This window comes from Dromaius novaehollandiae, chromosome 2 (genome assembly GCF_036370855.1).
Source record: "Dromaius novaehollandiae isolate bDroNov1 chromosome 2, bDroNov1.hap1, whole genome shotgun sequence".
Taxonomy (NCBI): Eukaryota; Metazoa; Chordata; class Aves; order Casuariiformes; family Dromaiidae; genus Dromaius; species Dromaius novaehollandiae.
Window position 1 is genome coordinate 129,586,905 of NC_088099.1, and position 14,864 is coordinate 129,601,768.

A 14,864-nucleotide genomic window follows, 5' to 3' on the forward strand; every position below is an offset into this window, starting at 1 on the left:
AATTTTCCTTCTCCTGCTCCAATTCTATTAGAATTTGTGGTTAGAATCATTAAGGATATTTTGGTGTTGCATCATCAAGACCACAAGTTTTTGTTGTGGGTAGTGGTGAAGCAGAAAGAGGAAGCCTGATATTTTTATCATCTGTTTCTTATTGATAAGGGAATTATGTTTGGGTGGTGAAGGACTTTATTTTGATCTCTGTTCTTCTTGATCTGCAGTGAAAAACTCTGCTTTGTCCAAGTAGAACATGGAGCTTAATGAAGTCTCACATGTATCATATGATCTCTCTGTAGAGAGACAGAGAAGGAGAGATACCTATCCAGAACCCAAAGCTCAAGTTTTATTCCAGAAACAAACCTTTCAGCACAATTCTAGTTATGTGAAAATACCCAGGCCATGTTTGTTCTTATGAAAATAAAGAACAAATTTTGAAACTTTAGAGGTTTTCATAAAATGAAATTGTTTTCCTCTAGCCAGTGCTATTTATGACTGCTACATGTGAATGGAAGCATTTTTTTAGACTTGTTGACCTGTAACAATATTTTCAATATGATTTCAAATATGGCTACAGGACTTTGCACTTCACTTTACCAATTGTTATTTAATGATTTTTTATTCAGTCTGTTCAGAGCTGCTTTCAGCCTTTTTGAATGAGGAAAAAAAACTTCCTTAGCAGCACAGTAAATGCTAATGAAACAAACAGGGTCATCTGCAAATGACTGGAATAACATGCTCTTCCTTACAGGCAGATTTTCAGTCAGATATGAGTAATGAACTATAATTCCTGTTGTTTCCATTGAAAGATGAAAATGTAAGTGCAATTTACAAGGAAAATAGGAAGAAATGCTATTAGGATTGTCCTTTGCAATCTATTAGTAAAAGGTAGTCAGGGGAAAAACAATCACTAACATTTTCAATAATTAACCTGTGCCTCCTAGGTATAAACCAATTTTTGAAAGGAAATTAATTCTGAAAAACGATAATTGAAATAATTTCCTCTTCCTTTGTTGTGTTTCTTTGCTGGTGGGACAAAGGAAAAAACAATATGTTTATATAAATTCTCTTTTTTCAGGTTCTTTCTCACGGTTTCTTCTCTAGGCACAATGGTTCTGTATATGATAATAATGAAGTATGTGTGTCTAATGTGCCCGTCGAAATCAGATATTTATGTGTACCATTACCCCATTTGTGCACAATAATCAGTAAAGCCCAGATCCATAGAGATATGAAGTGTTCAGGTCTCTCTTAGGTGCCTAATGTACGTGGATGTTGTTAAGGAAGAGGCACTGATTCATGGTCCTTCCCATGGTGCGTGCTGGCATGCTCTGTGCCTGGTAAGTCTGACCAGGCTCTTTCTTCCCCTGCTCTTCCCCTGAGAACGCATGCATTCTCCCAGCTCAAAGAAGTTAGAGGACCTGAACTATATATTCGTGTCTGCTTATACTGTTCACTGCCTAAACATGATTTAAAATGATGTCACATACAAATATTCTGAAGCATTCTTCATGCTTAGGTTTTGCTGGTCTTTTGGCTAGGGATCCAGGCGTTCTCACAGCAATTTTAAAATTTTTGAATATCTTTCTTACATTTGCTTATCAGTGTTCTAATCAGTGAGGTCTGCTTGAAGGCCAAATTTCAACTTCCACAGTTTGATATTTTTAAATTATGTTCCTCTGAAGAAAAGGGGATGAGATACTAATGGACAACCCAGTCTTACTACAGTTTAGTTAGTTAGAAGTAAAGTATTAAAGAAAATGAAAGCTAGTTTTAAAAAGTTGGTTTCAGATTAACAGAGTGTGTAAGCGTGTGCTTAAATTTATGCTTGGGAATGCCCAATGAAAATTAAATCTGTGTGTGAATGCTGTCAACTGCTAAACTGTTAAAAAAAAAAAAAAAAAAAAAAAAGCCAAGCAATTAAAAAGCAGAGATGAGATATTCCCATTTGATGTCAGTATTACTTAATGGAAAGAATGACTTTAAGTTGAGAGTCTGCTCCAGTATCTCTTAAAAGCATCAGACAGCTTCAGTGTACTTCTGTTTGGAACATAACTGAGTAATATGACAGAAGTGCCAAATCTCACTTGACTAACTTAAAGGGTCCTGCTAGTGTGAAGGATTAATCCACTAATGTGGATTTAGCTTTGGTGTTTGAATGAATGGAAAAACAAGAAAAATTATCTAACAAGTTATTTCTCAGATTTTAGATGTTAAGACTTTTAAAATAATTTAGAGTAGTATAATAAATAATTTGCTTAGGATGTAGGATAGCAGTTATATACAGTGGATCATTCCCTGGGTGGAAATGAACCTTACATTTGTGAAGTTTCTCTGAAGGTAACATTGGGATGCTGACAGATCAAGAATTCGAAAGGGACCAAGGAAGCACTCAATAGGTATTTACCTGAATGGTCAAGATCTTTGCCTAGTTCCACTGGTTAAGGCTGTTTAGGGAAGGACACATCCTTTAAGAGACATGTGCTCATGAGAATTCTGAGTCTTGGACCTCAGAGCTAGTGACATCCTAGGGATATATGTTTGTAACACGGCGTACTGCAAGAAACTTGACAAGCTTGAAGGTGTGGGTTTTTTTCAATAACTGATTTCCAGAAAATAACAACCAAGGGCAAAATTCTGCTGTTCAGTTCATCTTTTGATATTCTCACTGAATTCAGCACAAGTTGCATGTGTATATCTGAGACTTAAATTTTACTAAAAGTGCTTTTCAAAATCGTAGTTCCCTATAGAGGAAAAACACCTGAGGTTTAAGAAAGACTGTTTTGTTTGTTCTCTTATTCATGTGTATAAGTAATGTTGACACTTCTGTTTATTAAAAACATTTCTTTAGGGGATCAATGCCTTTTTAGTCTGTGGAAAGAATGTCAAAGCATCTTTGTTTGCAGTTTAGGATCTGATCACACAAGTATATACAAGCTTATCTTTGCTCACGCGAACCATTTACAGCAAGGGGGACTTTCCATATGCTTGAAGTCGAACATAGCTGTATGTGTTTTTAGAATATTGTCACCAGAAGGTTCTTGCCTTAAAATTGGTTTAAAAGCTGATAAAGCTGATAAAGCCTAATTTGCTTAATTATCCAGTCTAAGAATGTGCTCATGCATGGTGTTTGAATTCAGTTAACCACATTCATTTGGAAACTGCACATGAAAATTGCCGCTATTTAGCTAAACTCTTACAGCAGATGTGTCTTTTCTGTATTTGCTTACTAACCACAAGTTATGGTTGGTAATATTAGCAAATGTTTATTTATAAGTGAATATAAAGAGAGGAAAGCAAGATTTTGGAAAAAAAGGAGAAGTAATATTTGTGTTTCTAAATGAAAAAGAGTTGTCTCTAAAGAGTGGGATGGTCTGCAGTTGGCTCTTGGGTCTCTAGTTGGCTCTAGTCCTCAGACTTTAGACTGAAAAAATTAAAGACCCCATTTTAAGCACAGGAATAGTTTGTCTTGGGGCTATCTTTTCTAAATAGGGTATCTCTAAGGCTGAAATAACATGGTACAAAGGCAAACCTGTCTCTCTTGATATCTTCAGTGTTCCCAGATTTTGGACTGCATGCACACACATCCTCTTGATAGTGTTATCTAGTGACCTGTGTTGAGTCTTACGGAATTTGGATATAAGATAAATTGCTTTATAGTAATTGTGTCATCATAATAAGTGAGTGACACAAAGCAGCATTGCAGTGGCAGTATATGTGAAAGATACACTTTGATATAGGCAGCCTATTTTAACACATATCAGTTGGGCTTATTCTCCCATTTCTTGTGACATTAGAATCAGTTCATGTGAAAACGATTGTAATGTTATAAAATATGATCACAACTGGGGAATAAAAAGCATAAAGCCATTTAGAAATGATAGCTCTTTAAGCCAGGGAATGATTCTGTTTTGATATATATGGTATCTTATGATAAACCTGTAAGAGAAAACTAAAGATATAATTCTTTTCATCTGTCATCAGCAGGTTATTGGTATATTTGTATTTAATTTAAATTTCAGCATTTTTAATGGAGTGGTAAGCTGGACCATTCACTGTTAGTCTGCACAGCAGGCATGCTGTCATGCTTTGGTTTGCTTCTCTAAAAGCTCATCTCAAATCTATTTAATCTGCTTGTGGAAGCTTAGTAGTAAATATATTCTGTACAAAGATTAAGGAAGCCTACTGGAGTAGTTTTGTTGCTCTATTTATTATTGCGAGTGGAGCATCTCATCTGATAGACTTCGTAAGTCACAGTAATGCTAATACATTTTGAAAGGATAATACATGTTGAAAGGAAATGATATAAAGATTTGAATTGAACATTGTTATCTGAAATGCAACAGTGCTCAAAGCATTGTTTCTACTGAGTAAATAACCACATTTAAAAGAAATCTTAGCGCATACATAGATAGGATTGGTGTGTGTGTTCATGGAGAAAAGAAGAATGTGAACTTAGTTATTACCTGACTTAAAGGCTTTTATGAAGGATGCCTAGGTTCTGCTCACAAGTCCTTTCTGTTTTGTATCCTCAGGCTCAGAAGAAGATTAAAACTTACGTTCTTTGGATAGCTGCCGTGGGGGTAAATTTAGAGAAGATGAGTTAAATGCAGCTTTGTAAATGTGACCAGTGTTTCTTTGGAAGCTGCTTTACCCTTGTTCTTTGCTACCCCATCTCAGGTGTGTGAACATGAGAGGAATAGGGGAGAGCTTAGGCTGAAATCATACATGTTCCCCATTGAAACCTGTGCCTTGTTCTATGGTAAATTAAAACCTTCTCTGTGTCTTGAAGAATTCTGCCACTGACTATTCTCCAGTGACAGCATAAGCTCGTCTTTTCAAGGAAATGTGCTAGCAGTAGAAGCAGGGAAGATGCTATGGTAGCATGCTGGTGTTTCATTTCCTTACAGGACTATAACCTCTTGTTCCTGTATTTCTTTCTGTAGCCCCCTAGATCTCCTGACACAGAATTCAGTCAGGACTATACAGTTCATCTTGCCATTTCTGCTGAAGCTCACTCCTCTAGTTTTTACAGCTAACCCATAAACACAGACCTTTCCTTACTAATTCACATGGGCAAAAATAGCTACCGATCTTTTTTTAAAAAAATTATTTATTCTTGTTTTTATTCTTCCTTGTGCTGTTCTTTCAGGATGAGAGTTGTACAGCAGGCAGGACATTAAGTTATTGCTTTGGTGAAATAAATTATATTCCTGGCCCTTCCATTGGTCTACTACATGACCATGGATGATTCATTTTGTCTCTTTGTGCTTCTATTTCCCAATTCATAACTTGGTGTTAATTATAATTATTTTTTTGGAGTAAATGTTGAAATCTACAGATGAAAAAGGATTATGTCTGTATCTCACCAAAAAGTAGCCTGCAAAATCTACCAAAATTACAGTACTGTCCTGACAGGAAAAATCATGCATGTGAGAGAAAATACTCCAGAACCCACACTGTAGTGTTTGCAGTATTTTGAAAATTCTAAACTTTAATTGAAAATAGCATAAAGGTCAGTTTCTGCTTGCTTTACACATGTATGAAATGAACAGTTGTACGATGGTGATGTGCTGCCAAGATTTTAACAATAGGATCTTTTAGAAATGTTCCTCTCCATCCTCTCACATCCATAACTGTGTCTCAGCTAGGGTACCCCTGCCCCTTATCCTTCTCAAGTCTATGCCAGAGGTAGAACTACAGTCTTGAAGATTTGGAAACCAGATTTGGGTGAGCTGTGAAAGGCTATCACTGGTCACTGAAAAGAAGCTGCACAGAGAGAGAAAATGAGTGTACTGTAACCAATGCAGGCTGTTCCTCCCAGCTCATGTTCTTGAGAGAAAATACAAACTTGAAAAAATATGCAAGGACTTTGGTCTTTGAAATTATCTTGCTAAATGCAATGTAATTTCAGTAGAATGACTTGTGCTTTGGTTGGAAGACATAAGATCCTACATCACTGCAGCAACAAGATACAACAAACTTCTGAAGAAAAATTTTTGCAAGGTCTAGTCTGAGCTGGTTGTGTTGAATGTCATGAATAGTTATCAGATGGCTATAATTCAGCTAAGAGAGGGTGACCTGCAGAATCTCTTTCCTAGAGAGCCCCACATATCTGGAGAAGTATACTCAATAACATGCTGGCATTGAGTGTGGACACAGCTATTGCAGTTACCCTTAGCAGTACTATTTTTCATTTCACTGAAAACAAATCAGGAGATGATCAGATGAATTTTATAGCTCCTATGTCTCTATCAATAATAGCTTTCTTATTTTATCTTCTGAAGATGATTTATTCTTTGGAAAAGAGCTAAAACTTATATTTGTATAACATGCATCATCTATTTTATCACAGGGAAGGAGATATTACTGCCATTTTATAGCATAGTTTTTTATGACTTCAGAAGTTTGAAGATGGCTTGCAAACATAAGCACTTGTCAAGGTTATAGTTAGGAGGCTAAGAGACATATTCAGTTTTTCATTAACTGCAATTAAAAAAATTATCCTGATCCCATGCTACCTGCCTCTGCAGTGTAATACTCCAGCATGTTCCCTGATAAAAACATTTGTTACTTCTATTGTTAAAACCTCTCTGGTATTGAATCAAGGCATCTCCCAAGATCAAGACCCCAAATCATGGCCAAAAGAGGGCGGCCCAAAGAGGGCTAGCTGAAATGGCAGTCGGAAATGAAAAGGAAGGCGCTCCTCTATCATCTGTGTATGTTTCAGAACCTTTTATGTTCAGAAGCTTGAGGCCTTCTAGTGACTTGAGTGGAAAAAGTCATATGGAACTATTGTCCGTAGAAATTTTTGACTCAGGAAGAGGCTCAACGCTAAGAGATCCTCTGGTGTGGATGACTGAGGAACCAGGACTGGAGGCTCCACTCTGAAGGGTATCTTGTGGAAGACACAGCAGATAGGAGGCTGCTATTGGTATCTGCTACTCTCATTTCAAGTGATAAGTTCTTTGCTGCCATATGATATTCAGATTGTGAAGTTGTCATAAACTATCTGGGTGTATGGTTCCATATGAGAGGTTTTTTTCATTTTACTTGTTTTTAAAATATTTTTAAATTTTCTTCTTTAAAAATAACATTTAAAAAATGAAATTTACAGGAGGAAGTGTCCAGAACAAGGCAGGAGTCTTGTGGAAATATGGTGTATGGTCTGCTGATACCAGAATGTATAACAGGGCCAAGTCTGTAGCTACACAGATAAAAACATAATTCTGTCAATCTGTAAAATAGGAATATTTGATTTCTTAACTTTGATGTTCTTTTAAATCAAATTTTAATCTGATGATGTCACGGATGAGTGAGGAGTGATGCATTTCACTCGTAAGAGAGAAGCAGCAGTATGTTTTATTGAGGTAAGATAGTGATTTAACAGAGTTCAATTGTAAATAAGACAGTGATTTAACAAGGGTTGATGGCAAGATTCACTCAGTTATTTACTGCGTGGAGGACAAGGTCAGACGAAAGTATCAAGGAGATCCTCCTGTTGAGTCACGAGGTTCAGAATGGAACCCCTTGCTCTCCAGACTCCTCAGGGTAGTCTGGGTGTGGCTGGATCCAATTTTAGTCTCAGACTTGGTCAGCGGTTTGTCTAAAGGATTATGTGCACAATCAATCAGAGATACAACTTAGCAAAGTTTCGCGACATTTTGCGAAGTTTCAGCATGCTGTTAGTCGCTTACTGAGGATCTGTCGCGGTAAGGAATCTCTCGACCTCGAGGAGTAACCTTGAGAAACATCCCTGCTCAAGAGGAGGTTCTGCAGTGCAGCCCGCTGGTGTGCAGGAGAGCTCAATGGGCTCTGGGCTGCCCCATATTTATGGGGTAAGATGATTAACTCAAAGTCATATTTGCATACTAGATGGATTTTAGTTGGCGCATGCTCAATTAGCCCCAGCCTATGTGCTGTTTACACAGAAGTCTGGTGGGTGCGTGGGAGGAAGAGCGCATGGCGAGGCAAGAGGGAAGGAGCACACCAGATGATCACTAAGTTGTAATGTTTTACATGTTCTTTCATGTCTTACATAATTTTTATCCTTTGTTTTCTTTCCTATTTGCTCACCATTAATTGTATTTTTTGTATTTATGTTTTAAACTTTGTTAAGTTTTGATTCAAAGGAAATGTTACCAAATACAAAAAATATTGTCAAAATCAAATATGGTATCCATCCAAACACCAAAATAGTTTATACTTCCATCCATCATTTGGCTAAAAACACACAGAAAACAGTAATTTTCTTATCGATATTTTATTTATCCATGAGTTGCTACGTTGGAAGGTTGCAAAAAGTGCTCTTGAAGATTCTGGTGTTCAAAACTCCCTGCTTTAAGAGGCATCTTGTGCTTTTGGATCCTTATTCTACATATAAGTAACTAATGAAACATTCTTTTTATTGATATATGATTTTGACCTTTTATCTCCTCAGCCATCATGTATGTAATGGGAGCACTTGGTCCTGCAGCTGGATACTTACTAGGAGGAGTTCTTATTGGTTTCTATGTTGATCCTAGAACAACCATTTATATTGACCAGAGTGATCCTCGATTCATTGGAAACTGGTAAGAGTCAAGCATTTTTCAAAACTACTCTCTAAATTGTCAGTAGGAAATTGAGGGAAACCATATCTCTTGAGTGCTTGTTCAAGACTGTAGCAGGAAGCCAAGCAAGAGGACATGCCTATAGGTTACTGAACGTTATATTCTGACAGAGAGGAAATGCTTGCCACAGAAGTGCATGGGCACATTCTGTGGAAAATCTCCTGCTTTTGGTTGCTACAGGTCTCTCTCTGACTGACACTGTGGGCACTGACTGACAGCAGACAGTCCCATGGAAGTGGTGGGACTACCAGTGTTGTAGGATGCCACAGAGCATAAGTGCTCCCCAGGGCTGGACTGGTATATGGAAGGTGGATAAATCCAAAGCAGGCAGCCAGAAATGCTGAACTCCATACTCCCCAGCTGAGGAGTGGTAAGCGTCTTTTACCCTGGTAGGAAAAGGTGATAGGATGGTATCAGAACTGGCGTTTCCAGTCTTGTGACTCAGGGAGATGGCTCATGGTTTAGGTAGGTAATGATGTAAACCGTTAAATAATTCTCCTGTAAATAGTGAGCTTCCAGCTGGTGCTGAGATGTAACAGCCATAATCATTCCTCAGTGTCTTTGGGCAGCCCTTGACATGGGACCTCCTCGGAAATGCCTTTTGGGGGAAGCAGGCCTTGAGGACGTTTTGACTGGCTTTTCCAAGGCAATCCGTAAGTCTGGCTTGAAAAGCATGCAAACCCACGAAAGACTTAAGTTCATTATCACAGGAGGATAGCTCTGTTTTGCATCTCAATAGTTGGTTGTGTTGGTTCATTTCAAGCAGCATTTCAGGATCCTTGAATCATTTTTCTGGCCTCCTAGAGAAAATCCAGAGGGGCTTGCCTTTGTTTCTGCACATCTTTAATGTGGTTCTTCTCTGATTCTCAGCCTCGATATGGTGATGACATGAAGCACGTACTAAGGCTCAGAACAGAGCTCCAGTCATTAGCTCCAGTTCAACTGCTTGATGGTACATCTGTAACACTGTCTTGGAGTCCTGTACACTTCTGCTCAATACAAATGTTACGGAACTATTCCCATAGTTTTAGTCACTGAGGATAGGGTCGAGTTTCAGCTGATGTGCATTTGATTCGTATTTATCACTATACCATTTCAGTCAGACTCCATCTGTTGCTGTTTATCCTAGTGATCTCTCCTGGCAATTTGATTTGAAAAATTCTTTCTTTGGAATGTACTTAAACCCTCTGAATATCACTTCTTTATTTGTTTTACTTTGTTCAAGAGCATTAGCTGTACAGGACACTCTAGCTCAATTTTCAATGTTGTCACTAGAGAAAGGCAACCTGAGTGCTCCACTTACCTGTGACCTTGCGTTTAACTACTCTGTGCCCTGATTTATATACTGATTTATCTCACAGAAAAGATTTGTGATGTGAATATGGTGTAATGTTAAAAAAGTGTTTTGACTATTCTTGAATAAAAGATTTTGAATAAGACCAAAATAATACACATTCTTAGTAAAACTCGTTTCACATCTTTTTAACAAAGTGCATGTTGGAACTGATGGTCAGCATCTGATCAGAACTAGAGCAGCAGGGACACATTAGTTTAGCTGCTTATCCGGCAGTTTGCTCCAAGCTCTGTGCTGCAGCAGGTGGACTGCCAGCACTGCCAGTTTAACCCTAGCCTGGATATTAGTGCAGTGTTGTCATAGCCAAATGTGTAAGTCTCCTCTTGTTTCAGCACGTTTCAGCATGATCATAGACCATGAAGGGACATGTAGATAGATATTCCTATGAGAAGTCCAAAGGCATTAGTAAATCTGGATTGTAGCTTATGCCACAAGGAGCCTGAACTAAATATCACAGGCAGAGAATACGAGAGATCAGGCAGGAAAATGTGAAGGAATTTAAAATCACAATACCAAATACTGTATTGCTTATCTTTTCAGGGTCCAGTCACCCTGCAGAATCCACAGCCCCAAGATTGGCAGTTTGCAATGTGTGGGCTGCTTTAGGTACCTAAAGACGGGGTTGGTGAAACTCAGGCATCATGTCATGCTGTCCTATACGGTGTGGTGGTTGAGCTGTAGATTAGCAAGGTTCATGCGTTGTGGGGGGCTCCTTGAGGAAGTGGCGGTGGTGGCAGCCATCCCAAGCTGTCCTGTCCTTGCCCATGAAGTACAGGTATAAATTCCTTCTCTGAGAAGAGTGAGAAGAGCCAGAGATGGCATCCTACAGGAATGCTGTAACCACTGAGCTTTGTGGCAAGAGTGGTGAGCAATCATCTCTTAGAACCACTTTTGTGCTCAAGCTTTGAGAACATCTACCGTATCAGGCCTTGGAAACGAAGTAGGGAAAAGAGCCTCAGTTGTGCATCTGGAAGATTGTTTGTCAAACTGATAAATAGGTTTTATGTATCTCCAAGGTTTAATGTCACCTGAACAAGTCTCGTGGTGATTTAAATTTTTTGCAGGGGTGCCAGCAGTGGCGATGCAAATATGATTCAAGCAAGGGCAGGAAATTGCCAGAACAGGCTCTCAGCAGGCGAGTCGTACTCTAGCCAGCATAGGAGAGTAAAAGCTATTCAGAGTTTCCTCTTTTTATTGCAGTGATTAAATCTGTAAAGACACTAGCTGCGATTAATCCCCTGAAGGATGTTCCAGGTACTTTGTTAATTTTTGGTCTCTAATTTTTTTCTCTCTTAACTTTCTAAAGAGTATCCCTTGATATCAGGTTTCTGGTAATTTGTTTCACAGTCCATGGCCTGTACTTCACCACTTCAGTGGTGTTCACAGCATTTGTGCTTCATTCTCTTTCACTTTCTGAAGCTTTATCTTTATCTTTTTATCTTTTATCTACCCATTAAAATTAAGACTAATGGTGTGAGAATTGATCCTTTATCCCTAATAACTGCTCCATTACAGAGAGCTCTGGAAGTGTAGCATTTCATTCCACTGAAATCTGTTTTCTGGGACCTTGACATTTTCTCTTTGCAGGAAAGTGCCGTGTAGCCAAGTTTATTTTTATGTCATCTAATAAATTGAAATACAAGAGTAGTAGAATGCTTACTTCAGAGTGCTGACATGCTTTTCAAAAGTAGGGCGCAATTACAGTAAGTTAATGGGCAGTCATATTTAATATTTCTGAGCCTTGTCTCCTCTGAAGTGAATTAGTGTCTTTGATTCTCATCTTTCTCTTATTACAGCTGTAAAGTTTCTAACTTCACTTATTGCAAAGAGCCAAGGTAATGATTACAGACAAAACAAGAAGTACAGCAACTGTGATATATGGCAGCAAGCATTGCTGCAAAGCCTATTTTTTACTTAAACTGTTCCTTTCTAAGAAATATATTCTATATATGTAGGAAACAGACAATTTGGTTTATCTTTTGTGAGATCTGATAAACACAGTAAGAGTGATTGTTTCTGGTCTGATTCTTCCTTGAGTTCCACAAAAAATGGTTTTGCACAGACCTGGATTTTTCAATATTTCTTTGTAGGTGCTCTGAGCTAAATTACAGGCCAAGTACCTTTGCCATCCCATCAAATGTTTAAAACTGCTTTATATTCAAATATGGTAGCTGTAAGGAGTGGCCTGGATATCTGCTAGAAATCTCATCATGTTGTTGTCTCTAAGAACTGTTAACATATGGTGCTGGGATCAAGTTAATTGCAGAGCAGCCATTGGCCATCTGTCAAGCACTTTGAATTAAATTTTCTTTTGCTGACACTTTTCTAAGTGTTTGCCTAGTTCTGAATCCATTCAGTGCTTGGGTCTTCTCATATTATCTTTCGTTGCTGTTCCGCACAAGAAGTTTAAAGGAATTCCTTCTGCACTGTCTGGACCTCCCTTAGCTTTAATTCCTTTCGTTTGAGGTCCTAGTGCTTGTATTCCCCTGCATATTTTCTTTGACTTTAAAAAGCCCTTGATTTAATGTGTTCTAATTAATATAGATCCCATTCTGACCTCTCACTTCCCATCGTAAAAGTTCTTGTTATTTCTGATATCCTCTTTTGTCTGTTTTCCAGTTCTTTGATATCTTTCCAGTAAGACATGAAGTGTAGACAGTACACAGTATTACATACAGTGCTGCATTTCTGACATCTCCAACACTTGGTATGCTGCCATAATGGTCCCTTTGGATTTGAATTTCATTTCTGGCTACATCAGAGGGCCCTGTTTCCTTTGCTGCTCCCCGCTGAGTGGGTGGTTTCAGATTTCTATATGTTATTGCCACAGATTGTTCCTTTGATCAGTGCTTTGCTGCTGCCGCCTCTGAGAACCTGAGAGGGATGTTGCTATGTTTTTATACAGTGTACCAATTTATTCCCTCTCTGATAGTGCTGAGTAATCCTCCTAAAAGTCTGGTTTGTAATCCCTGTATTTTATCAGCTAAAATGAGTGAATAGAGGATTTTCTGTTTACATAATATCAAAACTGGTCAAAACTTTCACTCACTCTAGATTTGCCTCACAAAAGATTCCTGTGCAATTTTTCTAATAAAAATGGTGGTAGTTATGGATGTTTGTTGCTGGTTTGCCTTTGCATAAGCATTACATGTGCATATGAATTTGCCTTCATTAAAAAATACATTCTGCAGTATGTTTGCATTATGAAAGTGAAGCCAAACGTTGCTTCTGTTTCTTGTGCAAATAATCCAGTCTACTGAATATTTTTAAATGTTTAAAATTTGAGCAAGTATTTAATAAGTAGTTTCGCGATGCAGCTTCCATTTTAAGTGTAAAGGATGTACAAAAATGTAACCATAGTCTTACAAACTATAATTGAAAAGCAAAGAGCTTCAGTCTTTCATTGTGATGGTTTGATATTGGAGTGAGGGAGTTGAATTCAGTGAAACTTCCTTTACACTAGTGTCAAATAGATTAGCATCGAACTCAAGGCTTCAGGGATTTCTAATGTGAATCATGTTTTCAATACACTGGAAGACTGCTGTGGGTGAATTCTGAGGCCTTCCTTCTTTATGGAAGCGTCTGTGCGAGTTTATCCATGTTTCCTCTGTGTTCTTTCATTGCAAGATGAATTTAGAGGAGAAATTAGGTTATATTCTACTGTCAGCTTCCTGACCGCAGAAGATTAACTCTAGAGTATTCTCTAAAAAGGCCCTTTTGCACATATGCATTGCTGTGGTAAAGTTAGTTAAGTTTCTTGGCTTCAGGGAGGATGACTGTATTCTTTTACCCTCTGAATAGCACTTTTCTCTCATCCTGTACAGTGCCAATATCCTTCTCCATGGGTAGACCCTGAGTCATCTAGTGTGAGCCAAGGGGTCTTTGCAGAGCTGATTATATCCTGTTCTTATAAGAAAGAGGGAGAGAAGACGTATTGCTTTGTGAAGAGATATTTCAAGTCACGGTCTCAGAACGGAGCTGTGAAGTTCCAGGCATAAGCCCTGGCACATATGTTGCACGCAAGCAGGCGTTGGGAGCTCTGCACTGGGGAGACTATAGACCAGACCGTGTAGAGAAAGGTAGTCATTTGGAAGCACGACAGGTTTAATCCTGTTATCTCTACGTGGACATTATATCTTCTCATTTCATGGACAACATTTTCATGTTCTCTAGAGGAATACAGTATTGCTTTATTGAGAATTAGCCAAGCAAAACAAAGAAAAACTGAGCTTCTACCTGTCAGGACTTGGGACTAAATAATAATTAAAGGGGAAAAATTAGAGGAACTCAAAGATGGCACTTTTTCATAATAGTTGCTGATTTCTGGATAAATACCTTTATCAGTAGGAAAGCCAACAGAAGCGTCTTCTAATTAAGGGTTTTAATGAAATGAAGTCTCTCCCCTGCTCCAATTATTTAGTTTAATTTCCATGTTACATATTTTACAAATATATCTTTCCAGCTAGGGGCTGGAAAAGTATAGTAGGGGCTATAATAACCACTGTGGTGTTTTTATTTCACATAATTCATTGGCTGTCATTTTTCTTCCTATCTTCTGGCTTTAGGTGGAGCGGATTTCTCCTTTGTGCCATTGCAATGCTCCTTGTGATATTTCCAATGTTTACCTTTCCAAAAAAGCTCCCTCCTCGGCATAAAAAAAAGAAAAAGAAAAAGAAGATGAACTCTGATGATGTTTCAAGTGAGGATGAAGTCATGAAAGAGAAAACAAATAGCAAAATGCAAGCAGACAGTGCAGTTCCTGCCTCTATGGGATTTGGAAAGAATGTTAAAGGTGAAGTTTGTTTTTAATTTTTAAATGCTTTAAATTTCAAGGTCGTCATCTAGGATTGTATGAGTCTAACTGAAGGCAGAATTTTGACATGTTCTGTTCCATATTATGTTTT

At 38.1% G+C, this 14,864-nt stretch overlaps 1 protein-coding gene across 1 annotated transcript in view; it reads left to right on the plus strand.

Moving 5' to 3' along the window:
• SLCO5A1 (solute carrier organic anion transporter family member 5A1) overlaps window positions 1-14,864 on the plus strand; it is an 82,082-nt gene that overhangs the window by 23,290 nt on the left and 43,928 nt on the right. Inside the window, exons 2-3 of the mRNA XM_026115191.2 lie at window positions 8,435-8,567; window positions 14,526-14,752. Of these exons, the coding sequence (XP_025970976.2) occupies window positions 8,435-8,567; window positions 14,526-14,752 (360 nt within the window). The remainder of the gene's footprint in view (window positions 1-8,434; window positions 8,568-14,525; window positions 14,753-14,864) is intronic.